This window comes from Lonchura striata, chromosome 6 (genome assembly GCF_046129695.1).
Source record: "Lonchura striata isolate bLonStr1 chromosome 6, bLonStr1.mat, whole genome shotgun sequence".
Classification (NCBI taxonomy): Eukaryota; Metazoa; Chordata; class Aves; order Passeriformes; family Estrildidae; genus Lonchura; species Lonchura striata.
The window spans coordinates 60,812,074-60,839,481 of NC_134608.1; the positions used below are offsets into that span (position 1 = coordinate 60,812,074).

The following is a 27,408-nucleotide window of genomic DNA, read 5'->3' on the forward strand; positions in this document are numbered from 1 at the left end:
ATCCATGGCTCTCTTTCCACATGAGCGTGCTTTCCTGGCTGAAACAGTCATAGAGAAAAAGCAGGAATGTCACTGTGAGCACAGTGAATTCCCACATATAACCTTATAGCTGAACACTAAGGATAAAGACCAATTCCAATTCACGGGTCTTTTCAGCACTGCACCGTATAGGCTACTAGGGAGTCTTTACTTTTTTTTTGTAGGGTTGGGATTAAATATATGAGATGGTATTTCTTGTCAGACTCAGATGTTTATTAGTTTTTATCTCTGTTCCAGGGTCACAAACTATGAGTTCTGCAGTACTTCAATAAACTAAAAATGGAGCCCTATCTCTCTCTCTCTCTACGAAGTCTTTCAAGGATAAACTGCCTAATTAAGAAATGACACTGAAATTATTTTTACTTCTAACCTAATAACTAACTACTCCTCCACAATGTGGATTTTTTTATCCAATTACACAATACTACTCAAATCTATGAAGAAGGTGAAGAAGAAGGACCAGCCTCCACCCTAAAACTTCTATCTTGTTTTATATGTATTGCTATGTACTAAAATGTAAAACTCTAAGTTTTCTGCTATGTAATAGTAGACACTTCTATTTAAACTACACACTTATAATTATCTCAGTTTTATCATTCAATTTTGCAAGTCTTTTCTACAGTCTCAGGTGAAATGCTGTGTTCTCTTGGGGGTCAGTGCCTGTCAGCAGAGAAAGTCTGAAATTTTCAGTAACCAGGGTTACAACAGGCTACCAAATACATAAGGGACATTTCTCCACACCTGTCCTACTGAAAGAAATTCGTGGGTCATAGAATTAGGTATAGAATCTTTTATCTAGGGCACAGAAAATAAAAGAGAGCAGATATGTGAGGCACTGTAAAAATAGAATTTATTTGAAAATTAAGGAAACAAATCTAATTACAGAATTATTGATATGTATCCATGTGACCTTAAGGAAAAACTCCCTCTGGACAGAGGCATTCATGTTCCAAGAGAGGGATGCAGAATAAGCACTAGAACTGGAAGAAGAAGAAAAAGTCAGGGACAAAATCCACTGTAAGGTAACAAATACTATATCTATAAGTACTGCTTTTACAATACCTGACTTTCAAACATCACTATATGAAACAGCATGAAGGTCTTTGAAAAACTCCAGTGGTCATTTGTAGTATTATTGCTTAAATTAATGAGAGCTGGAAGAGGAAAATTAAGCCTGCAACAATGTGATCTACAGATGGCTTGTTTTTTTTTCTCTCTCTACAAAGTCTAGACAGGTTGCCCTAAAGCTGCCAAAAGCCTGTCATAGCCTATCAGTATTGATCATTTTTTTTACCAGATAGATGGCTCTGCGTTGTGGTCCTGTGACCTAAGGTGTGTCTTTCTCTAGCTATGAAACATCTCTCTAAATTGCTGCAGGTTATAAAACGAGATCATTTTAATAATCTGAAATTCCATTTAAAAGATACTTTCCTAATGTCCACGTTTACTAAGCTTGAGGGGATATACTTTGTGTCACTTGCATTTAATTAGCACATGCCAAACCAGAGTTGTCAAACACACAAGTTCCAATATTTGGCATTTAGCCATACTTCAGGAAGGTGAATTCTGCTAGCTGGTATTTTGTAGAATTATATTTAGCAAACCACTGTTTTGTAGCTCTCTTGAGATTATCTTTTTCAGCTTTAAAAAGATGATAAATTCAGTTATATTGACAAGTGAAGAGAGCTCTTACCAGTCAGGTTAAATTGCATGCCTAACAAAAATAAAAGTAGCTAATTAAAGTAGCTGAAACTGCTTCAAGGCTTAAAATGTACAAGTATAGACCTGCTTTTCACCAGACAACTTTAACTTTTAATAACTGACCTCAGCTACCAACAAAACCCCTCCTACTGAAAATCTTTAAAACATTTAGCTGTCAGTGACCTTGTCAAAACTGGGGCTTTTAAAGGTAAGCAAGAATAGGTTCTTACAGGGTGCCCAGGACACCTCTAGTAAGGGTGCTGCAGCTCACTATGCAGAATGTCTTATATAAACAAAGCTTACCTTTAAAACCAAATAACAATTAAAAATTGTTTAAAAAAATAAATTAGAAACAAAAATTTAAAATAATTACAAGAAGTATACATTATTACATAGTAATATATTAATTAAATATAATTAAAACATCAATTATATATTATACTCTATATTAATAAATACACATTATAAAATATATTATTATTATAATCATAATAAAAATAATTTTAAACCAAAATATCCTCCTGCATACTCTTCCTGGCCTGGCAAAACACACATGCAACAGCTTGAAGGACACTGTAATGGAGAAGGGAAGGAGTGTGCTTATTTTACCTGTCTGCTTTGAAAAGGAGGACTTCTGGGAAGCTCCTCTTCTGCAGCAGGTTCAGATGAAACCACAAACATGGTCTCACATCCATACTGAACAAGCTGCTTTGACAGGGCTCCACATCAAAATGCTTCTCAGAAGCCTACCACTGTAAGGATTTTTTAACCTAAAGCACTAGTTAAAACCCTAATTCTTGTTAGATGAACAAACCTCAGGAAGTTTCAAGATGCTCTGGTAGGTAGGATCTTTCATGAGAATACCATGTGCTCCAACTCTCTAATTTTCATATAATTAAAACACTGTCAAAAGAATATACTATAGAATTAAGCTCAGCTGAAAATCACAATGCTCTTTATTATGAATTGAGTTCAAAAAACTTGCACACTTCTATTTCAAACAGCATTTTACAGTCTTATCAAGTAACCTGTGCCATCACTATATCTTCAGAACACAACAGTTCAAATAAATATTTTAATACCCTGAATCTACTATTATTTGGTTAAATTAACCAAGATAATGCGTCAAATAATGAAGATGAGCATTTAATTTGCAAAGGGAGCTAAGCTAAAAGTAATTCAATTTATTCTCACCTTAGAGAATGTTGAAGGAGGGGGAAGAATTTAACCTTTTTCTAACACTTGGAGTATAACACAGAAAGATCTTCCTAGGAGGTTTATCACTGACAGCTTCAATCCTGATAATATTAAGCTTGCCTAGACTAATCTCATGACAAAATTTCTTGATGTGCTGACAGGATATTCTAACAATGCCATTCCAATGTTACCCACAACAACTTTAAAAATCAGTCTCCAAATTTTTAGACCATGGAGTCATGAATAAATATAGTTCCTGCTTTAAGACTTTTTGTATATAATTGTGTTTTGAAATAGCATATGGTAAATCTCATTTGGGAAAAAAAAATTCTTTTTCAGATCTAAAAAAGACATCCTCAAGCTAAATTTCAGATCAGATCACAAATACACAACCAACATAGAGGATAAGCAAATTAAAACCTACCACTGAATATGGCCAGATATGCAGTCAGAGGAAACAAAGTTCAGGTAAAAATCCTTTCAGGAAAAATCCACATCAGCATCCACATGACTATTTTTCACATCCACAACACCCTATGGTGAAATATTGCACTACTTCTTCCATGTAAAGACCATCTTCCTGCTAGTAGGTTCATTGGATACCACCCAGTCTGTCTACTGGAAGAGGCAGTGAATATTGTAATGGGAAGACAAAATTAATCCAGTCCCACAATCTCTGATTTACTTAAAATAGAATAGGTTCTAACTTTCTTCTTCTTCCTTTACAACAGCAAGATTGCAGCTCTTCAAAACTGAAAATATTCGAACTAGGTAACTTCAGTTATTTTTTCTGGCAAGTAACTTTTCAAATTACTTAATCTGCACCACACCATACCCTAATTTATATATTTTATATAAAAATTAACATTTTCTAAGACTCGGTGGCACATCAATAACTGTCTCTAATGGATAAAATGCAGAAATAGAGACTAGCTTTGAAATAACAAGAAGCCACAGTGAGAGTAATTACCTTCCTCAGTGGCAAACAGAAAATTTTATTCAGTCTCTAGTGCAGGTTACGTGAGCCCTATACCAACAGAAAGTAACATGCTGTAATTCTAATAGCGGCTAAAAGAAATTTCAAATAAGTTTTCCCTAAATCCCACTGTTTGGATTTTTGGTGTTAAGACCAGTTTTTGAATTGTAACAATTCAGAATACATAACCAAAACTCTAGATACAAACTCAGCTTCCCAAGCAATGATTGTCTTTCCACAGGGAAAATGAACACAGATAAAATATTCAGACCACAATGTTTTGATTTTCATCCCTTTTAGAAAATGAATAAAAATTACTGATTCAATCCATCTCAAGGCTGAAAAGCCACACTCTGAAGAGCTTGTATAGAGACAAGCAGGCTCTTAAAACACTCTACAGGCACAACTTCTTTGAAACCACCCAAATCACCCAGCCATGTGGCAGTCTGCTCTATCCCTAGGCAAGGCTGAAATCTAGTCACTGTTCTCAATTATGAGATTTAAGTGCTCCTTCAGGGTGGAGATTAATAGAAGAATTCTTATTTTTTCTGCTGGTTTTGTGTCAACTCAGTCAGACAGAAAGGAAAGCTGGACACCTCAGCTGCAATGGAGATGGTGCCAGAGAGTTGCACTGTGGTCTTTAACGGGAATTCTGGTGTAATCTATTTAATCACCTCAGCGTGCCTCATCCACACCCTGACAGAAAGCAGCCTTCCATCACCTTGCTCTCAGCTGATTCTGGCAACCAAAAGATTCAAAGGTTCTGCATTGCACATCTTCCTCAGACAGCCAAATTAAAAAGAAAAACCCTTTGTGATGATACAGTTTACAAAATCTTAACCAATGTGTGTACTCTGCTAGTAAGTCCTGAAATGTGCTAAACACCCTGTTTTCAAACAGATTTCTGGGGTATTCTTTGTGAGTGCTCAAGCCTGCCTAAAATTAAGATTTTGATTCACCTCCAGTAATTCCTGAGACAGACAACAGTCCATTCTGAAGGCTACACAAAGTGAAGGAACCTGAGAGTTATACTTTCCTAAAGTATGACTTCAAAAAACATGTAAAGGAGAGGTTATTTAACTAATACATTAAAGAGTGAAAAGCCCCAGAATATGGCTTTAAGAATCTATATATTCTATACTAACCAATAAGAAGAAGGGTTCCAACAGCTACGCCTCCACCTGGAAACAAAACAAAATGAAGAATAAAGTAAGACTACATTTTAATACTATGTTAGAGAACAATTAACTTTTCTTAGTTTATAAGTCAAAGAAAGGTGATAACGGGGAATTTAAAAATATAAAAATGAACAACATTTTAATTACCTTTGCAATACTTACTACAATTCTCTATTATGAAATAATTATACATTACATGTAATTATATACTGCACATTACAATTACTTTCACAATATACTGTGCTATCATCATTGTGGTAAAAAGATCCTGCAGAGCTCTACACAACCACGCTCCAGTACTACAGTGGTGATGCATGGTCTGAGCCAGCAGATTTTTACTGGGATGACTCACGTGAGTAAACATTCTCCAAATTAAATTACTATTAACCATTATCAAGTGATATTCCTTTATATCAAGAAGGATGTAAGCTAAGTGACCTATTAAGATTTTAGCAAATTCCCCCCCAAGTCTTCGAGGCAAAATCTTGGCTCCACTTTTTTCTTTCTTGCTTTTTATCTTACTGCTGAAAACTGATATGGCAGCAAGACTTTCACCCATTGAAACCTAGACTGAGAGATCATAAATGTCACAACACACACTGAGAACAAACATGCACTACTGTAGAGACTAAAGTCCTTTCTAGTAGGTCTTGGACATAGCAACTCCATGAATACCTTTACAAGGACAGTGAAAGATGAACTTGTATTTTATTTTAGGGAAAGAATACACTGGTTTATAAACTGAATTCCAAAAATTACAATAGTGAAATATATATATATATATATATATATATATATATATATATATATATATAACCTGAAAATAAACTGTTTTGTTTAGCAATTATATAAGACTGTGACAGGAAAGCTAAAAATCCCTGGAAGTGTTCAGATGGCCACATGCAACCAGCCTACAGAAGTATTTTGCATGAAAATTGCAGGATGTTGTCTGCAATTTTATACTGATTTAAAAGCAACTTAGAAGCAAGCTAATTGATGAATCCTATCAGCACAGTATGCAAAGATCCAGAAGTCAATTCTGGACTGCACAGATGGACTCCAGTGGAGAAGACCTTTCATTTTATACATTTGCAAGAGCTCAATAAGCACCACTAGAAATTGATTCCAATATGAGCTGGATCAACTTCTTAAGCTTCAGTTTTGCTAGTGGGACTACAAATACCTGCAGTACCTGTAATGCTGATATACACAAAAGGAAGAAAAAAAAGCAAATTGCTCTCCCAAAGGCCAAAACATGCTAATATTGTTGCATAATAGCACCTGAATTAACACCAGAACAGGATCACTTTGCCGTCATGCCATGATGCACCACAATTTGAGCAGAACTGGGTAGTGAAAGTCAGTTACTAATTTCATAGTTATAGAGAAGCAGATGTTTCAACCTAAACTCGAGTCAAGCTGTACACGTGCTTCAATATCTACAGCAAGCTGATCAGGTAATTAACCATTTTCTAGATATTAAAAAAACCAAACCAAAACAATTTTAACTGTTTATCAGAAAGTTAAAATCACTATCGGATCCCCATGTTCTAAGCCAATGATTTTTGTTCCATTTATTTGTTCATGAGATAATCTAAAATCATACTGATGTTTGATAAAAAGTATGCTTCACCTCATTTAATAGTTCAGGGAGACAGAACACATGGGTTACTAACAACCCAGTTGTTGAAAATGAGCACATGCTCTATACGGCCCCTAGGAAAGAAAATGTACTCCAAATGTTGAGATTTTACCAAATCCTAGGTTGACATAGAAAATATGATTTAAAAAGCCATAAATAATGTATTAGCTCATGACAATAGGGACTTTAAAATCTTGGTTAGAAAAAAGTTCACTTGTAGTCATGACAGAAGTAGCATCTCTTGTGCTTTTACAGTGAATTTGTTTGACAAACAGTGCAGCCAAAATTCTCTTAAGCTGTATTTTCAGATCACCAATGGTACTGTTTCTATAAGTCAGAGCTGTAACATATGTGCACACACCCTGGTTGTTAAAGGCAAACTCAGGTCAGAGCATTGTCTTTATGTTATCAGATGTAGTGAGTGCTTTGAACAAGTGTCTCCTATTAGAGGGAATGCAAAAGTATTGCAGTTACCATGGTTACACCTTCAGATTACAACGAGCCACAATACTAGTAAATTAAACAAAAGGCAACAGGAAAGCTGATGGAATCAAAAGGAAGAGGCAAATTCTATAAGTTGTCCAAGAAAGATGCTGTGAACTTGTTATTCTTCCTAATATCGCTATTTTAATTTTCGTTTGCCAGTATCTAAGGCAGTAGTATATGTAAACATGTAAGCAAGACTTGTAACTTTCCTCATTGCTACTTACAGCAGAGAGATTTAAGATCTTATGGAGAGAAACACAACAAACTTTGCAAGCTGAGAAGTACTCAGATTGTTTTCAAAGCATATCCCTGGCCTTTTTTCCAGTAGCCTGAAACAAAACATTCAATACCAGGCATGTGATGGTTGTATTACACAAGTTGTAGCTCATTGCAAAGAACTGCTTTAGCACACATCGGGCATATATGGCCCATAAACCTTGAAAGTACACTTACAAAAATAAATACTAAATATTTATAAATATAAAACGTATAAATCTATAAAATAAACATTTCTAAAATAAATAAATATATATAAAGTCTGGAAGTGCATAGTGCTTTGATGGTTACACTGCATTTGAAATCCAGCACTTATCTACCACTTCACTTCCAAAAGTCACTCCTTTAGAGTGAGCCACAACAATGTGGCTCACCATCAGCTGCAGTGTGAAAGAAACTCCTCCTTGGATTCTTTGCCTTTTCCTCTCTTCAAAAGCTGCTCATTAGACCTCTGTGTGATAACACCATGTTTTCCCTCACTCACACACAGGCTGCACTTTCAAGTCTGGCAAATAATTCTGTATCTGGGTTACAGATTCTGAACACAGCAAACACAAATACAAGCTCAAGCCAGAGATCTACAAAACTGCCTAGTTACGAAGTAAGTCTTTGGAAACACCAGACTAAAAGAGTTCCAAGTAACTTCAATTGGGAATTTATACCAAAAAAAAAGAGATATCCTCAGTCCCTGGAGACAGTAAAACTTCAATATTTTTACAGTCAATTATTTGACTGCTAACGGCAAGACAAAAGAAGAAAAGTACCAGTATTCTTTCAGAAACACATAAACAGCATTGTGCAACACATTCATTAAGGACTTCCACACCCAGAAAAAAAGGCACAAAGCAGACCAAGTCAGACCTTGTAGAGTTACCAGCACAGTGGGCTGCACTGATGCCTCAGGTTTAGCTTTTCTATTTTTCCCATTCTGTGCTGCTTTAGTGTGCACTTCTGAGCTCCCCATCAGGGGATGCTGAGCTCTGCACAGAGCAGGGACACAAAACAATTCCTGCTCCAGCTGGGCACCAAGGACAAATGATCCAAATCTCAGCCCAGGAGCACAAACAGCGTGGGCTGGAGAGAGAAAAACAAGCAGGATGGGGCTGCCTGGGCTGAAGCTGGAATGGGACAATGAACTCCAAGGTGCCAATGGAGCAGAACTGATCCCAGGGAGAGCCCCGGGAGCGCTCGTGCATTTTGGGACCATTTTGGGTCATTTGGGTGCAGCCCTGGCTGGGCTCTGGTGCTGCCCAAGGTGGATCCATGGAGGAGATATTTTTAATAAATCCCTGCTTTATTCTTTACCTCTGTTCAGCCCATGTTCTAGGTCACATTCCCAAGGCATCAGCACCATCAGAGGCTCAATCAGATACTCCAAGGATGTTCCCCTTTACTCAGATCACATCTGGAACAGCAGGCCCAGATGACTTTGAGCCCCTCTGTTCAAGAAAGAATAAAGATAAATTGAAGTGAGTCCAGGGAGGGGAATGAAAATGGGGCAACTGATTCAAGAGAAGTGCCTGAAGTAAGTGGGCTTGTTCAGTCTGGAGAAGAGAGGAAAAGCTGAAGGTCCTGGGGTGGTACCCAAGAGAAGCTACTGACACTCTGCTGGAAGGAACCCTGGCTGCTAAGAATTTGAGATTTTCTGTGCTGACAGGCACTGACCCCCAGGAGAACTCTGTATTGACCTGAGGCCATGGAAGCTTCCAAAATGGAATGACAGAACTGGGATTGTGGGTGTGGAGTTTGAATAGAAGAGTGTAACATCACACGGTGAAAAACTCAGAGTTTAAGGGTTTAGAATATAGTAATAGATACAAAGCAAGATGGAGGTATAGGGCAGTGGCTGGTCCTTCTTCTTACCCTTCTTCTCCATGGGTTTGGGTGGTTTTGTGAAATTCGATAAAAAAGTCCACAGTGCATGATTGGTTATTGGGCTAAAAGTGAAAATAATTTAGGTGTAATTTCTTAATTGGACAGTTTATCCTAAAAAGGCCTTGCAGAGAGGGAGATTTGGCTCCATTTTTAGTTTGTTAGAGTGAAGTGCTGTAGAACTCAGGGTTGGTGAGACTGTAGAATAAGAACTAATAAACATCTGAGTCCCAACAAGAAATACACATCTCATACATTCAACCCTGACCTTGGCAGAGAAGAAGCAAAGACTCCACAACAGTAGCTGAGCTCTTCACTGAGGTGCACTGGGAGGGCAACAAGCAACAAACAGGAGCTGAAACAGGGGAGGCTCCCAGTGGATATAAGGAAGAAGAAAATTCCCTACAAAAATAATTAATCATTGGACTGGGTTATCTTGAGGTGCTGCAAAATCTCTGCCACTGCAAATTTTCCACTGGACAAAGCCCTGAGCAATCTGCTCTGAATTCAGAGCCGAGCCTGCTTTAAGGCTGCAGAGGTCCCTCCTCAGCCTCCAAAATGAGTGATTCCATACAGTTCACCCACCTGGAGGTGTGTTCCAACATGCCTGGCTCCAGTGGGAACTGGCATCTATTCAGTGTGCTTAGCATAAGTCTTTCCTGGCCTCCTCTTTTCTCATCCTCCAATCACCCTCCAAAAATCAGGGATTTCAGAGCTAGGTTTATAGGAATTGTAGAGCCCAGGTTTTCAGAGATGCCACAACACAAAAAAAAACCATCTAAAAATACTTTCAGAAATTGCTATTCCTAGGGACAAGGAATTTCCTTGATGGTGAAGTATAAATACTAGTAAGCTCAGGAAATGATTAAATACTTAAAAGACAAGGAAAACATAGGAGGGATCCTGGGTTTATTAGAAGTGTCCTCAGTTTCCATAACAAACCACTAATTGTGTTAGCAGGTGCCTAGAATTTTAGGAGACTGCCACCACAGGAGCTGTCTACTTCTTCTGAGCCATGCTGTACAAAATCCACTGCATCTAAAAGGGAATAGTCAATGCAAATCTGCTTTTCATGCAATTAAAAGGCTTTGCAAAGTACACTCACTAAATGAAATATTTCTCTCTCAGGCAGCAAGAGCTTCCTCCACAATGATCCTAATCCCTGATAAAGTGCAGAAACACACACACACAATACAGGCTGCGGAAAGTCCTTTATACAATGAATGTAACTTTTATATTATCATTAATCATACGGAGTATCCCTAGAGAGAAAAATGGCATATTCTGTGTACTCCAAGGATGAATGAAGAAAGCTAAACTCAGGCCATTCTCACCTAAAAGTCCCATGTATGTACATCAAAGATGCATTGCAACTGTGTGAAGAGTTAGAGGATCACCCAGCCCTGGTGCACACAGATAAACCACGCTGCTTACAGCAGCAAATGAATGAGCTCCCAGTCCAAGGGGAAGTGCCAGCTCACCACACAGATGGTCCAGCAGCCACAAGAGATGAGTCCAGGGGACCATCTCACACCCCGACACAGACAGCAGGCAAAGGCAGACCTGCAGACAGCAAAACCAGAGCGCTTTATCTAAGGGGGGCACTTTAATGGTGCAGCAGTAGTGAGCAAGGTGGAAAGGACAAACTGAGAACGTCCCAACACACCCCAACACCTGCCGCAGCAGAGAACCCGAACTACCCGGCCTTCGTGCAGCACACATGGCTTGTCCAGGAGAAACCCTGGCAACACACGCGGCTTGTCCAGCCGAAATCCTGGCAGAAACCCTGGTGGCACACATGGCTGGTCCAGGATAAGCCCTGGCAGAAACCCTGGTGGCACACACAGCTGTTCCAGCTGAAATCCTGGCAGAAACCCTGGCAGCACACATGGCTTGTCCAGGCAAAACCCTGGTGGCAAACACGGCTTTTCCAGGCGAAATCCTGGCAGAAACCCTGGCAGCACACATGGCTTGTCCAGGCAAAACCCTGGTGGCAAACACGGCTTTTCCAGGCGAAATCCTGGCAGAAACCCCGGCAGCACACACACAGCTTTTCCAGCCGAAATCCTGGCAGAAACCCTGGTGGCACACATGGCTTGTCCAGGTGAAACCCTGGCAGCACACGCGGCTTTTCCAGGAGAAACCCTGGCAGCACACATGGCTTGTCCAGGCAAAACCCTGAAAGAAACCCTTGGTAGCACACACAGCTTTTCCAGGCGAAACCCTGGTTGCACACATGGCTGTCCGGCCGAAACCTTGTCAGAAACCCTGGCAGCACACACAGCTTGTCCAGGAGAAAACCAGGCAGCACACGCGGCTTTTCCAGAAGAAACCCTGGCAGAAACCCTGGCAGCACACATGGCTTGTCCAGGCAAAACCCTGGCAGCAACCCTGGCAGCACACACGGCCTTTCCAGCCGAACGCCTGTCAGAAGCCGCGCGGCAGTGCCCAGCCGTGCGCTGCCAGGCGCATTCACGGGGCAGCTCCGCAAGGCTGCCCGGAGCGATGGCAGCGCGGCACGGCTCCTCCCCCGCACCGCCGCCCCTCCCGCCCTCCCCGCGACCCCCGGGACCGAGGGGAGGAAGGAGAAGCTCGGGAGCAGCCGGGGTTACGGGCGGGCAGGGCCCGGCAGAGGGGAGGGCGGCGGGGGCGCAGCACCGGGTCCCAGTCCCGCTCCCACCAACCTAGCACACAGTCCAGGGAGGGCAGCCCGCTGGAGAGCAGCAGCTGCCCGCGGCGCAGCGCGGGCCGGGTGCCCGGCAGGGCGGGCGGCCGCGGGCCGGCCCCGGGCCGGCGCTGGAAGCTGGTGCGGCCCCGCGCCCCGCCGGCCGCCGCCATGTCGGAGCCGGGAGGGCCGGGCCGGGATCCGCCAATGGGGGAGCGGCTCGGGGAGCCGCCGCCCAATGGGAGCCCGCGTTGTTGGCACGTGCGGAGCCGGGGGGCGGTGGAGGGCCCGGCGGCGAGCGGGGAGGTGAGAGCGGCTCCGGGGCCGTGTCTGGGGCCGAGGGCACCGGGGCTTTGTCCGGGTTGGGGGGCCGGCAGCGGGCACGGATCGGGGCGGGGAGTGCGGTACAGGTGCTGTGGAGGGGATACCCGCGGGGTGTGTGCAGGGCTGGGAGTGCGGCGGGCCGTGGGCGGACGGGCTCGCCCAGCGCGGCATCAGCCCCTTCGGAAAGAGCCTGCAAGGGAAAAGTACTTGTAAAATGTATTTCCATGGCTGCGTGTAACGTGGTACGTGAGTATACTTGGGTCTCTGCTTGTTTGTGCATAGCCACAGAGCTGTAGCGAGCGTGTGGTTAATGCCTTAACTTGGGAGCAAGATCAGCGTGGAAAAAGTTAAACGACATTAAAATGCTTTGACAAGTTCTAGTATGTTTGCTTTGTCAGTCAACGCTCTATGTTCTGGTGCTCTGAAAGCAAAGGAAGCCCCTGTCAGTATACAGAACCGCTACCACAAGTATTTTTATGTTTGTTTTTCATCTGTTGGTGATTCAGATGCATCCCAAGCTGCTTGAAGACACTTGTACAAGCAGAATAGAAAAACGAAGCTTTAATACTATAATCCCTCACTCTCGCTGTTGAATTCCAATGAACAATGTTTACTGTTGTTCTGAGCCAAATTGCTGAACACCTGTGGTTCTTGAATATCTTTTTAATTGAGGGGAAAAAATCCTTGTGTTAAATATGAGTAGCATGAAAGAGCAGCAATATGTGGGCAGTCCTGAACCTCAGAGTGATTCCTTCATATCCAATTCAAATTCAGGGACATGAAACTTCAGCATGATGTGTCCCTAGCTGGGGAAAGGATGCTCTTTTTGCTGCTGGCCAAGCTTCCACACATGCTAAGCAGTGAACAGGTCAAAATCTTTTATCAGGAGTATCAGGTAGTCTTAAGATTTTGTATTTTCTGCTAAACTGTGAGACAGTGAATACTACTTAAATTTTAGTATAGATTCTTGCTTAGTGAAAGTTTGAAGTATCTATCTGTAGAGGAGAAAATCAAAGGACCTTGGAAACCATGGCAAGAATTAAATACAGGTATTTAATTTCACTTCTGTAATATGTGAACAATGAGGTGTGAATATCTGGAACAGGAAAGACCAACAAACTAAAGACCCAAAGCATAATTCCCGATTCTTCTAAAAGGGTTTGGCCATCTCTTTCTGTCAGTGGGATCCTGTGTGGTGAATTCTGTCTGACTGAAGAGGAGCCTGAAGCGCAGGGAGAGTTCTCCACTTTTAAACATCACAGTGACTGTCATTTCTTACTGTGCTTACTGTGCTGTCCTCCTGGAGCCCCAGTCCCTGCATATTGCAGGTGTGTGTGACACAGGATATCTGTTGGACAGCTTTGTTTCAGAAGCTCATGACCCAGTGATAAGGATATCTTTAATAAGTCACTGCTTGCCTGTCAGAAAGAGAATCCAGTGATGAACTCAGTCTCTGGGATGATTTTTTCCCATTCCAAGCAGTACATTTTCTTCTCTTACTTCATTAACACAAAGTATTTCCTTGCTTTATTGTTTTTTTAGTTAAAAGTCACTATTGTAGGTTGTCTTAACTTCACAGGGTAGGTGAACATACATTCAGGGCTGAGCCCTCTTTTGTTCTTTCATTACTGCTTGCCTGACATGTAAAGGTTTTTAATACTTTTTTTAACCTCATTTTCCTACAGGCCAATTGAAATTAGAGGCTAAATAATTCCTTCTATTTCTTTTTTTTCCTTTCTTCTTTTTCCTGTTGCAAAGAGAACACACATAATGAAAGTATTTTGGAAATGGGACGATTGTGCCATGCCCCTACCATTTTTAGTGTTTCTTGGATAAACTGCACATTTCCTGGCAATCTCAGTGGCTTAGGAGCTGATCCAGTGGGTCAGGGTTGCAAAAGAGGAAATCTCACTCCCTGTTCCTCTTCTGTTTCCAATCCAGCAAACCCTGGTGCTGGTCAGTTCCCTCCTTGGGCTGATTGAGCTCCCTAACCTGACTTGGAGCTATTGATTGACTTTCTTCATAGTTTTGTTTTGTGGCGTCCTGTGAGCTGGAGCTGCATGGAAAAGGTCAGCCCAACCTCCCAGCTCTTGCTAGCTGGGAACTTTGTAATTATTTCAGAATAAAAATTGGATTTTTACATTAAAAAAAAAAGGATTTTTAAATAAAGTGACATTTTTGTTACAATTTTTTTTGTAGATATCCTTCCAAATACAGAGAAATGGTGTCTTACATTATAACTTATAGTGGGAGAGACTGTTTTATATATAACAAAATCATGGATACAATTTTTTTAGTATGAGAACTGAACTTTTAAAACACAGCAGTACTTCTGTGTTGTTCATTTTCCCTCAGTCACATTTTATCCTCATGGGTGCAGTTAAAGTCCAACTGATTTAGACAGCGAGTGGAAATAAGCTATTTTTCAATAGGTGGGAGATTTTTCGAATGTTAACATTTTAATACAGTAAAGCTTTCCAACTGCATATGTGCTTATGAAAATACTGCTTACAACATTTGACTTTACCTGTGTATCAGACAAATTTCAGAGAAAGAACTTATTTAATGGGAATTTAATTTAATATTTATTTTTAGTTAATTATTTTTAAATCAATGATGTTTCATTTGCAGGAATAACAATAGTTTTTTCACTCTTTTTGAATGATACTGAAGGTTTGCACATGTCCAGTTTTGAATTTTCAGTTGTTGTAGGAGATCCAACTAGCATCTGCTGTCTGGCAGAAAGCAAGACCACAGGGACTGTAATTCTAGACATCAGCCCAAACCTGAAATGCACATTATGAGGTAGATAAACCCTCCTGTTCCTGCTCCAAGGGTGGAATGGAAATGCAGAGAAGCTAAGGAACATGGGAACGATTTCCAGTGCTCAGGAAGTATCTTGGGAAGTTATTTCTTTCAGCTGAGCTATGGCAATTGCCAGGGGTCATACTCAGCTCATTGGAGAGTGTTTAAACATCTTTTGTCTATTTTGGGATGTCTCAAACTGTGGAATAATCAGCTTTCCTTCCTCGCAGCTCACATGTTGTCACCTAGACCTGGTCAAATGGGGATGTCAGTTTTAACTGCAAATTCTAACTGTGCTGTGGAGAGATCAAGCTCTCTGTTTTCCTCTTCTTGCAAACTTGCTGGTCCAATTCAGCTATATGTCTGTGCAAAATGCAGATTCTAAAATGGATTAGGATGATTTGGGATAAAAATTCCCTAAGGGAAAAAGAAAATGGAGGGAATGCAATGGTGAGTGAGAGAGCTATCAGAATATTTAGGAAAGGGTTATACTTGGAATTTGATCTGCAAGAACATTTGACATTTCTCTTCCAAAACTGTACCCTGCATACTTGGGGGAAATCCTGGTTTCCCCAGAATAGCAGCTCTTGAAGTGTGATTTGGCTGTTTGTGGTTGATAATGATGCCTCAGATTTAGCTTTTCTATTTCTCACATTCTGTGCTGCTTTAGTGTGCACTTCTGAGCTTCACACGAGGGGATGCTGAGCTCTCTGCACAGAGCAGGGACACAAAACAATTCCTGCTCCAGCTGGGCACCAAGGACAAATGATCCAAATCTCAGCCCAGGAGCACAAACACCGTGGGCTGGAGAGAGAAAAACAAGCAGGATGGGGCTGCCTGGGCTGAAGCTGGAATGGGACAATGAACTCCAAGGTGCCAATGGAGCAGAACTGATCCCAGGGAGAGCCCCCGGGAGCGCTCGTGCATTTTGGGACCATTTTGGGTCATTTGGGTGCAGCCCTGGCTGGGCTCTGGTGCTGCCCAAGGTGGATCCATGGAGGAGATCCTTTGAATCAATCCCTGCTTTATTCTTTAGCTCTGTCCAGCCTCTGCTCATCAGTTAGTAGTGATCACACAGGGACAGAAGGCATCAATAAGAGGAAGCACAGTTGTCCTGGCCTCTCTTTGCCACATGGCTTACGCATGTGGGCTCATAGGGCCTCCAGTTAACACCAGCAGTATTTTCTGGGCAGTGTTCCTTAACAACAGGGTGTTATTGAGGGATGTGTTCTGTTGTCTTTGCTTGCAAATTAATGGTTTTGCTGGGTTTTAATTGTGCTGCATGATTCACGTATGCTCTTGTGTTTGAATGAAATGCTGTTCATTTTGGAATAAAACGCCAGCCCATTTTATGTGAAATTTATTTCATTTATGAATGTCTGCCAGACCAGTTTTCAGTGATATTTTTCTGCAGGATTTGCGTGTGGGATAGAGAACCAGAAAACCACGTCCTAGTGGCAGTTCTGATTCATAATCTTATTAGTGTTTGCTGTTCCATCGCCGGGCTGCTTGGCTCATCAGTTGTGGAATGTGCTGGTATTAGACTGTACTGATTAAAGTTTTATAGTCACCAAATCAGATTAGCCACTGAGTCACCTGAGCAGGCTGGCCTTGCAGTCATGTGACCCACGCCCTGCTGAGCTCCTGCTGGCAGCTGAAACAAGGTAGTTTGCTTTTGAGATGTTCTTAAGTATCTAACAGCATGGGTCGTGGATTATGGCTGCAAAGAAGATGGCTTCATTTTCCTGATCTTTGAACTAGCTAGAATGGGGTAAGTTTGAAAGTGCAGGATCTTCAGGCCATGAGCCAACAACTGGAAAGAATGTTTAATCCTGGAAGCTCTGACACCAAAAGGCCTGTTTTTTTCAGTGTGAAAAAGCCTTAAGACTGCTTATCCAGTCAGTCTGTGGCAAATGAAAGAATTAGTTGGAGTGTTTAGGACTTGCCAGTTGTATGATATTTCATAAGACATCTTACCCAGGAAGCCTCTGAATGTTACCTAAATTCATCCTTGTGGGTATCCTGAGCAACAGGAAAAAAATTTAAACCTGTGTCAAATTTAAACAGCTCTTTAAAAATAGAACTAAATTAGGAGACATGAGTTAAAATAATATCTGCTGAAGACAAGAAATTATTTTAAAACTTACTTTATGTTTCTGTAATTTCAGAACTGTACAGTATAATATTACTGAAACCTGCAGAACAATAATATTGAAAGTGAATTGTGAGCTTAATTTAGTATCTTAATAAGCATCATACAGATTAGTGCTATATTTAATAGAGATTATTTTCCTTGTATTTCTCATGCTTCCTGGTGAGACCCACAAACATAGAAGGAACCTCAGGTTTCCAGAGTACTCTCCAATGATCTTTTCTGGTTATTGTCTCCTGTAGATATTCCAGACAGGAATGCTAGCTTGATTTTTCAGCTCCCACCAACTTTCACAGCACTCTGGCCAACCACAGAGTGGGGCATGAACCAGGGTGTGCTACAGTAAATAATTCTGTAGAGATGTGTATTGCTTGGTCTTCAAAAAGTTTGACTAGAATGGTAAACTAATTACATCACTGAGGGGCAGATAAAGAAAATAGGCATTTTGGCCTTTAAGTAGTTAGGAAGTAAAACCGAGATTTTTCAGTGTGAATTATAAAGTTGGATATAAGACAAGCAAGCAACCTAGTAAAGTTCATTGTAAAGCCAGATTCACAACTGGCTACTTTGGCAAACTTAAACTGCTTCAAATTTAGAATAATGTTTTGGTGAAACAAACCATCAGGAAGCACTGAATAGCTGGCTTTTTTTTTTTTTTTTTTTTCTGTAGCCAGGCTGTCTTTTAGCAAATCATCATTCTTTATCTCAGTGGATTCAACTTCCATCCCCTACACTGAGCCTGCCAGTTCCATACCAGAAGTGCTGTATTTGTGGGAACCCCATTTCAGGGGCATCTATCTGGGAGCAGGGCTGTCATTTGTACTAAATGCATTTTGTGTGAGATAATATGTGTAAAAGGAATAAAAATGAATTAACATTTAAAACTGTAGGTACTGAAACAGATTGAGGGAAACCAAAATGTTATCAAGGTCCTAGAAATAACAATCCTGTAAGTGGTTACTCAGTGTATTGCAAATGGGACACACAATATTACTGAAACCTGCAGAACAATAATCTTGAAAATGAATTGTGAGTTTAATTTAGTTGTGGGTGCTGCTGGAAATGTCAGCTTCACTAATTTTTGTGTGGAAAGAATAGAATGTCTTCTTTCTTTGCAATGAAGAGGTAATTCTTCTGAAGATTTAGCCCTAAGGTTTATTAGAATAATATCTGTGTCTCTTCAGTAGCCATGTTTTCAATATTTCTGTGGTTTACATCTGTGACTGTGTCCTTAGCAGAAAAAGAAAGGTAATGGAGCTTTTTTTTTTTTTTTTTTGCACCTTGCTCTTATTTTTCTGCAAAAATTGTTGCACGTTCTTGGAGCCTCGTGCTTCCTTGTGCGTCGTTTTTTGATTGTTCTTCCATTGGTCCTAAAAGTATGAAGCACTGTTTGATCTTGGTGTTCTCATGCTGTTGCCAAGCCACAGTGACTTTTTAATAGAAATTTTAACATTTCTGGTACGAAAGATCTTAGATTAACAAACCTTAAGTTGTAGGAATATCATCAATATTCTTAGCACAAAGAAAATATCTGTGAAAGGAGATATATGACCAGTCACTGGTTTTCCTTTTAGAAAAGCAATGTATTATGGAAGAAAGGGTAAACCACATTCTGTACTTTTGGAACAAACCAGATGAGCAGTTGCAGATGAAATAAAATCTTATCACTTACTAAAAACCTAAATAGTTTTTAAGAAGCAATTCAGGGAGGCAGTACTAATGAAGTTATATAGTGATTTTTTCTGTACTGCTTTTCTGTTTTACTAGTATTTGTGTCCTCATTTGAAAGTTTTGTGTGGGGTGGATGTCTGTGGTAAAATGAGCCATGCTGGCCCTGCTTGGTGATGTGTTTGCTATCAGTGAGGGTGCAGTTTGTGTGGCTGGAGTGTGCTCAGCGCCTCAGCTTAGAAACATTTGCTAAATTGAAGGAAGGCACCTCTACTTATTTGATTCCTAAGTAGTCAGTTTTCACATGTATTATTGTGTCAGCTGTATCTTTTATTTTAAACCATCAAATTAAATAATAGCTTATGCTGGCTTTCTATTTTAGTTCATGCATTTAAAACCTGGAAGTCAGATAAAAAGATAGTTTCAGAATAAATTCAGTATATTATTTATGAGTGGAGCAACACATTAGCATGGAGTTCACAATAGATCATATCGCTTTTATTCCATCTTACAAGCTTAGCAGCACAAACAGAATAATCAACATATTATTTGGCTGTCATCTGCTGAACAGAAAGCAGAGATCACAAGGAGGTTTTCCCTAGCTGCAGTGATGGCCTTTTTGTTCCAAGCCCCCATCTGGGAGGGCCATGGTGTGTTATCATATGGAACGCGGGGTTTGCTGTAATCTGCTTAGCTGCACTGCAGTTTGAATCTTTATTCCATGTTTGTGTAATTTATAATTTTAATGAGACCATGGCTCTTGTGGGCTTTGAAATATATTAAAAGCTCTTTTGTGCATATGCTTTTGTTCTTGCTTAATAGGCTCAGTGTATTTAAAACTGATGAATTTTTATTCATGGATTTGGATGTCTGGGGATTAACTTAGACTGAATATCATTGCACTCATCTATTGATGTTTGGAACTTTTTTATACTTGTATCTCTAAGTGGAGAAGACCTTATAGAACTTGTGTAAACATAAAACAGCTCAGAAATAACAAATAAAATCTTATTGAGCAATGAGAAAAAATACTGATTACACTTAATTTTTACTGCATAAACTCCTGTGAAGTACCATTTTGCTCTGAAAAAAGTCCTTGAGTCCATGTACATGTGTGTATGTAGAACTTTGTAACTAAAAAGCAGTTTGGGAAAGCGGTCAACATTTTTGCAGAATAACAGCAGTGATAAGCACTTGATTTGCATTTTTCTTCTATTCAGGTAACTTGAAAAAGTAAATACTGAGCACTCTCTTGTCTGACTTGTTTCCTTTCTTCTGTTTTTTTAACACATTTTTTAAATGCAGAGTGTGCATAAGCTATTTTATTAGAAGTTGATGCTCATAACTGGGGAGTATTGATAAACATGCAGAAGGATTCTTCACTGCTATTTCCTGACAGTGCTAAAATTGGTCTTGTTTTTTGCTTTTTTATTTCTCACATATTCAATGGTTTGTTTATCGTTTAATTGTCTGTCAGGTTTGATTTCCCGTTTGTTTAAAGATTTGATACTTTGTGACTTCTGTGTTTCTAAACTACTGTGGAGCCTCTTCCATGATGGCAATCTCTCTGAGACCAACACTGGCAATAAGATGGAGACAATTGTGTTTTTTCTAAATAGTCTTGCTGATGGTGTACTGAAATGTGGAGGGGTTGTTTGATGTGGAGGTGCTTTGGGATTTTTGCTTGTGGTGTTTTTGTTTGTGGTGTTTTTTGTTGGGTTTGCTGGTTTTTACCAGCAAACCATCTGCTTTGTAATGAAAATATATTTTAAGTAAACAGCTTTTTTAGTTCTCAGTGCACAGGGGAGTTATTCACCTCTCTTCTCTTCGCTGCTTTGAGTAGTGTTTCCAAAGTCATCTTTCCACATGATGTGTCAGCTGGGAAGTGCAGGGGACACATGAGCCAAGGACAACTTCAGATTTTTTAGGGTTGTAGATTTTTAGTGCCTAATCTGAAAATTAGGCTTTGTCTTACTAAACTGAAGTGAATTTTCAATGTTGATACGTCTGTGTGTCAAGGCAATGAATGTATTGGAATTGAAGATAAACACAGGTAGTTATTTGACCATTGTGAAACAGGCACAGCCTGTTTTTCTCAGTTACCAGAAAGGTAACTGCCAGACCTTGGTGTTTGTCCTGACTTTGACCTTGTCAGAAGACTGTAAAGTGAATTTTGGCATCCCTGAGGCCCAGGCCTGCCATGTATGATCATGCCTTTGCTCAGCTGTCTGGATTTCACTGTTCAGCAAAGAGGAGTGAATGGAGCTGCAGAGGAGGACAAGCTTTGGAATGCATCTGGCCATTAAAACAGCATTTTATTCAGGGTTGTGCAAGTGTTAGGAGCTGCTTCCCAAAGGTAAATAGAACCAGTGAGAAATACCTGAAATCTGTGTTGGGAAATTGCTCATTCTTGTCGGTAGTCTCTGGTTATTTAACACCAGCCAATTGTGTTATGTTTACAGGATTAAACTCCTTGTCAGCTTGAGATCAGCAGCTGAAGGAGCTCTCGTTGGAGACAAACTGCCAGTGCCTAGTAGAGATAGTGTGTAAAAAAGTTATCTCTTCCAGAATACCCAGCTTCCTCACATTTTCCAGACCAAGTCTAGTGTTTCTTCCAGAGTAAAGCAACAGCTGAAAATAAAAAAGCAATTCTTCTAATCTCCAGCACAGAGGGACCTTTTGAAAATTGTTCTTCATTTTGCTTTAGATGTTCAGAATCCTCCGATTATAATTAAAATATTTAAAGCATTTTCTGTATTTATATTTTGTATATTTTTAAATCTATTTAATGCATATTTTGTATCTAATATGGGAAGCATCCAAATAAACAAGATACACACACTTCATTCTTCTAGCACATGTAACATCAGTTTAATGCAGAAGTTTTAAAATAATACTTTAATATAAATAACAGCTCAAACATAAATATTTAAATGGCCTAGTCAGTGTGCAGTCTTTTTGTCATTTGGGTTTTTGGATTGTTTTTTATAGTAATCTCAGAGTAATTCGGTGGGAAAGAGGTGGTGCATAGAGAAAGGTGCCTGGTAAGAATTGGAGAAGGTTAGCAGAAGAGTTTATGTTATGGAAGGAAAGACTGATAATCTCTCTCTATATATTCAGTGGCATACATTACTTCACTACAATTCACAACATATTCAGTTCCAGAATTGGGAAACATTGTATAAAGCAAATGCTACCAGAAATTTTTTATGAAAGTGAAAAATCTGTTTAGTGCCAAGTGCAGTGTTTTGTTTAGTCACACTTTCAGTGCCTGCAACTTTGATTTTCCTGTATTTAAAAATTCAGCGCCATGACTTAAATTGTCTTACACAATGCTGTTGGTTTTCTGGAAATGATAAATCTGCTCATTGATTTTCTAATTTTATTATGTACACAGCTAATTGTAATCCAAGATTACAGCAAACAAGATGTTAATTTCTAGACAACCTATGTACATTTCCCTCAGAGTGCGAGTGCTACAGAAGCGAAGAGTACAAAGAGAATACCATTTGTGCTATCCTCACAGGAGCTGTCAATAAAAGATGTAATAGGGGATTTAGGAATCTGGAAATGGCCAACTAATTTATGTGAATCTATTTTATTTCAGCTAGAAAGCCCAAGCTCTGTTTCGTCTGCACTGCATATTGCAGAGCACAGGCTGTCTATAGAAAACCAGGCGGCTGCATATGGATAGTCCCTTGATATCATTCACTTGCTGTGTAATCTTATTATGCAAAGTTCTAATCTTCACCTAGAATGAATGCCTCTGGGTCAGAATATAGTCATATCAGGGTTTTTGAGGTCATGTTTTGTGATCCTTAGCTTATTCTTCTAAGTAGAGCTGGGATTTAAAGAGTATTCCCCAGACACTGGCAGAGATAGACGGCAAAACCTGCTGCCTTTTTGGAAGACAAGACCAACATGAGGTCCCTGGTAGGATTAAACTTGATTTGTAGCTGTAGGATTTTTTAACAGATGTATTATTGGACAGGGAATAGGGGGCCACCAGCACAGCGAAATTGGATCACAATTGGCATTCTCAGGGAGTCCGCTGGCTGCTAAAACAGCAGCTGCATGTGGATTTGACTTCTTTCAGGTGAAGCGACTTCCAGTCATTTGGAAAGGATGGGATGAAAAGGAACCTTGGTGATAATTTTGATGTCTGCAAGATTTAGTACCAATGTAATGGGATTATCGGTAACACCTTCGCTGCAGAAAAAGCCACCTGGCGCTATAACTGGCAGCAACTGAGAACTAATCCTTTCCCATCTCTTGGATGTCATTCATGAGGCTCAAAGTGATTTCTACCCTGCTAGCTGTGATTAATTTTATAAACAAACAAACAAAAACCCGAGTGATGAAAGCAATGGCTATGGAAGGAAAGGGGAGCAGAAGATACTAGTAATTACACTTTGCATATTATTTGCTGTGTATTTTACTACTGTACAGTTGTGGTAAAGTAACCAAATTGTGTTTTTTTGATAAATATGGATGTGTGACCTTTTTTAACCAATGTTGATTTCAGTAGACATTTTTCAGCTACCTGCTATATGATAGTAGGTAGTACCTGGAAGTAATTACAACAGGTTTTAGGCCATTAGTTCTGCAATAAGGATGTTTATACTACAGAGCCATTAAGTTTTCAAGGGGCCTGTGACTTAAATAATTTGTTTTATTGTGCTTAATGGTCTTATATTCGATCTGGTGGAGTTGCCTGCTGATGGTACTTTCTATTAAAATTGTGTGATGTGGAAAACTGTTCAGCTGTTTACTTCCTTGTGATCAACAATATGACATAGTTTCAAAAATATAATGATACAAGGTTTTCAGAGGAAGCAATTCTATTTTAATGATGCTCAAGTTATTTATTCCTGTGTGGATTTTTTTTTTTTTTTCTTTTTAAATAAACTAGTTTGGTCTGGTGGACTTGCTGCAACCAGTTATTAACTAGAAGTTGTTATTTAAAACTACATGGAAACTTTTAGGATTTTGGTTATTTGGAATGAATGTTAGATGTCTAAAGATAAACCTTAACATTTAACAAACCGTCCCATCCTCAGGAGGTACCTTGGCATGGTCAGACTGCATAATCCAGGTATATATGTATCTTCATTTGAAATTAACTTTCTTGGGTAGTAGTCAAAAGCTTTTAAAAGCAAAAAAATTTTTTGATTGTTATCATAAAATCTGATAAGCTTGAGAATTAAAAAAAACCTTTGTACTACATGTATAAGAAGGGGTTGGTGAAATCTATGTGTCAGGAGTTAAGAATTTATTTTAAGAGAACTGGGAATAAAATTTGAGAGCTTTCCATTCATGTTCTGTCCTTGTGGTTATCTTTTTACCATGGGAGCTCTGGCAGCAGGCAAAGCTCACTCTGAGCCCTGGGTTTCCCTGAATAGCTCCCAAATCTACTCACAAGCATCCCAGGGACACACATGTCCAGGATAACTGTCCCTGTTTGTGTCACCTAAAATCCCAAAGGAAACGGCTTGCAATCACTCTGGAACTTGTTTTCTGAGATGTAGAGCTGTTGTTTCGAGTTTCATAATAAAAACATTTTAGTTACAACCTGACAGCTCCTGGCATGGGAGGTTTGCACATTCTCTTGATGTTATTATTCTTTATTTGTCCCAGTTTGATCTGTGTACTCTGGGCATTGTAATGCGTTGTTTGTAAATGCTTTTTTACCTGCAATACCCACAGTTACCTAGATTCCCTACTATCTTAATATGTTAATATAAGGTTTTTGAATACCAAGGGTCAAAAGTAGAGGATGCTTGTACAGTATTTTTCTTTCTCCCTGAACTGAGAAGCAATGTGATGAGGCTCCTTTCTAGCAGGTGCTGTTAAGAAGGATTGATGATGGACTTCTCTCAAAACGTAGTTTTGGATTCACCTATTTCTGCAACTCAGATTCATCTGCTGTGCCCCCACTTTCTTTTGTGACCTGTCTCACATTTCTGGGCTCTCAGTGTGTCTGGCCTAAGAGTAAGGCATTGGTTGGTGCTTTTTGGGTGCACTGAATTGAGAAGAACCAACCACTTCTGTGCCTCACCAGAATGGATTCTGCTGAAAGTGCATTCCCCTTCTAGGGGAGCAGCTCCAGTTCCTGCAGTGTGTCCTGTAGCGTGCTGGGTGCTGCATCTGCCAGACACAATTCAAGATTTTTCTGTTTTCCATTGTATTTTGGGTTATTACTGCGAAAATGGTCAGATGGTGAATGACGTTTATGTAGATAAAACAAGGAATTGAACTTGTTGGAGAATATCTGCAATTATTTGCAATAATGGTTGTCTTTTGAATGTAGTCAGGTAGAACTACCATTAAATTCTAGTGAGAGTGAAAATAAAGCCATGAACCTATAAATTCCTATCTTTAATTAGTGAAATGCAATGAAATGTCTTTATTTCATTTGAAGTGGCCATATTTTACACAGCATTTTTCCTTTTTTTTTTTCCTTTCAATGTACTGTACTTGCTCAGCAAACTCTATTGACCCATCTTAGTAAAAGAGGGAAATCTTGCAGTGGTTTTAGTTCATGATAAGGAAACACTGAGTTTAAGGGGGCAGATGTTTTGCAGAACGTAGAGCTTGCTTCAATTACTTCAGTATATTTTCCACTTCCTTAAGTGTAACCACCAAATTTTGATAAGGAAACATTTTATTTAGATTAGCATTGCAGGAACTGGATCTCCCAATCAGAGTTGGACTTGAATACTTGGGAAAAGGGGTCAGAAAAGTTTTACAGCTGCAGAAGTTTAGCACTGTGCTGCAGCTGAGAACAGAAAGAGCTGATGCCTTATTTCTATATCCACCTCTTCAGGTCGCTCTGATTATTTGTTGGTTTCATTACACTGCTGGGTTTTAATCCACCTGTTACACTCAAAAGATGGGTTTGTAAATGTTGGATTGCTTGTTCTCCAATGAATGACCCTCTTCTGTTTTTCTGTAGAGCCAGCTGGGCACCGTACCACTGTAGGATGCTTCGCAATGCCCTAGGAAAAACCTTCCGATTTCTGGGCTACACGGTGCAATATGGCTGCATAGCACACTGTGCCTTTGAGTACCTTGGAGGAATTGTTGTGGTAACTCTTCATTTTCATGACATTTAAAAGAAGATAAAACTGTAATGCTGACATTTTTCTATGTGATGATGCCAGTATTTCAGGTTTCTTAATTTTCTTTGAAGCACTGAACACAATTTATGGGAAACAGGTCCAGCCCTTTTGAAAATTATTTGTTCTTTAGGCATTCATGTTTTCTGATGTGTTATTGCTTGAGGCATCACTGAAGTAAATGGGAAACTGATTAAGCCTTTTGCAGAGTCCATCCTTTAAAAAAGACTGGAGTCACCAACAGAAAATGCCTTTGTTTCACACTCAGGCCAGATTTCTGGATGTTTTATGCTCCTTGCCCCTCCTCCCCAGGTCCTTAACCTGGCAGATACTGCTGCTGGGCATGTGGGAGTTTGGCTGTCAGCTGCTCCTGCAGCTTCTGTGATGATTCTGTGTCACAGAGAAGAGCAAGGGGTAAGCCAGTATGGCTTTGAGCTCTGCTCCTAAAAATTTTTTGGAGATGCAGCGCTGAAGGAGTCCATAAGGACCTGTAGCACCTAGTGCAGTTCAGGACCAATCTCAAGGAAATACGGAGCTGTAACAGAGTTAGAGGTGCTCTAGAGGCTCCCCTCAGCTTTTAAATGCATCACACATTCCTTGGAGGAACTCACTTTTAGTTCTCTACATGCCACCTTTTCTAATTTATTAGCATATCATTTGAATAAAAGTTTATTTTAGAAAGAAGCAGTTTGAAATAATAATTTTTTTTTTCTCCTTTCTTTTGAATTTGCAGTGTTCTGGACCTTCCATGGAACCAACCATTCAGAACTCTGATATTGTCTTTTCGGAGAGCCTCAGCCGCCACTTTTATTGCATTCGAAAGTATGCTCCTCTCTTGAGACCACATCTGACATTCTCTTTGCCAGGGCTTGTCAGTAACCACATTCTGCCCTTTATTTTTAGTGTATTTTTCTGCTTCTAACTTGTAATTTTTCATTGTGTCTAAAGGATGTTAAAGTTACCAGCACAAACAGCCCAATGAACAGCTTGTCAAAATTCAGTTTGGATTTAGTCTGTTGTCACTTTCACAGCTTTGTACAAAAAAATAGAAAAAAAAATAGTTTTTTTCCTCCCACTAAATGGTTCTATTGAGTGAATGTAACTTCTCTAAGCAGTTTGGTCTTGAAAACCAACTATGGCTATTAATGGTCTCAGGTTGTAGTCTTAAATGTTTCATAAATCATCTCAATAACAAAAAATTCACTCAACTTTTAAAACTGTAAAATTACACCTGAGTAAAACTGAAGAAATCAAAATTGTGCACAAGAATTTTCAGCACAATGGACTTTCTTTAATGTGTGTGAATATT

At 39.8% G+C, this 27,408-nt stretch overlaps 2 protein-coding genes across 2 annotated transcripts in view; one reads left to right on the forward strand and one right to left on the reverse strand.

Moving 5' to 3' along the window:
- Positions 1-12,305, reverse strand: part of ELP4 (elongator acetyltransferase complex subunit 4) — a 140,194-nt gene extending 127,889 nt beyond the window's left edge. The window contains exons 1-2 of the mRNA XM_021536708.3: positions 12,052-12,305; positions 5,059-5,094 (exon numbers count right to left, since the gene is read on the reverse strand). Coding sequence (XP_021392383.1) covers positions 5,059-5,094; positions 12,052-12,205 — 190 coding nt within the window. The 5' untranslated portion in view covers positions 12,206-12,305. The remainder of the gene's footprint in view (positions 1-5,058; positions 5,095-12,051) is intronic.
- The window catches only part of IMMP1L (inner mitochondrial membrane peptidase subunit 1), a 31,667-nt gene continuing 16,557 nt past the window's right edge, over positions 12,299-27,408 (forward strand). Inside the window, exons 1-3 of the mRNA XM_021536723.3 lie at positions 12,299-12,338; positions 25,937-26,069; positions 26,833-26,921. Of these exons, the coding sequence (XP_021392398.2) occupies positions 25,965-26,069; positions 26,833-26,921 (194 nt within the window). The 5' untranslated portion in view covers positions 12,299-12,338; positions 25,937-25,964. The remainder of the gene's footprint in view (positions 12,339-25,936; positions 26,070-26,832; positions 26,922-27,408) is intronic.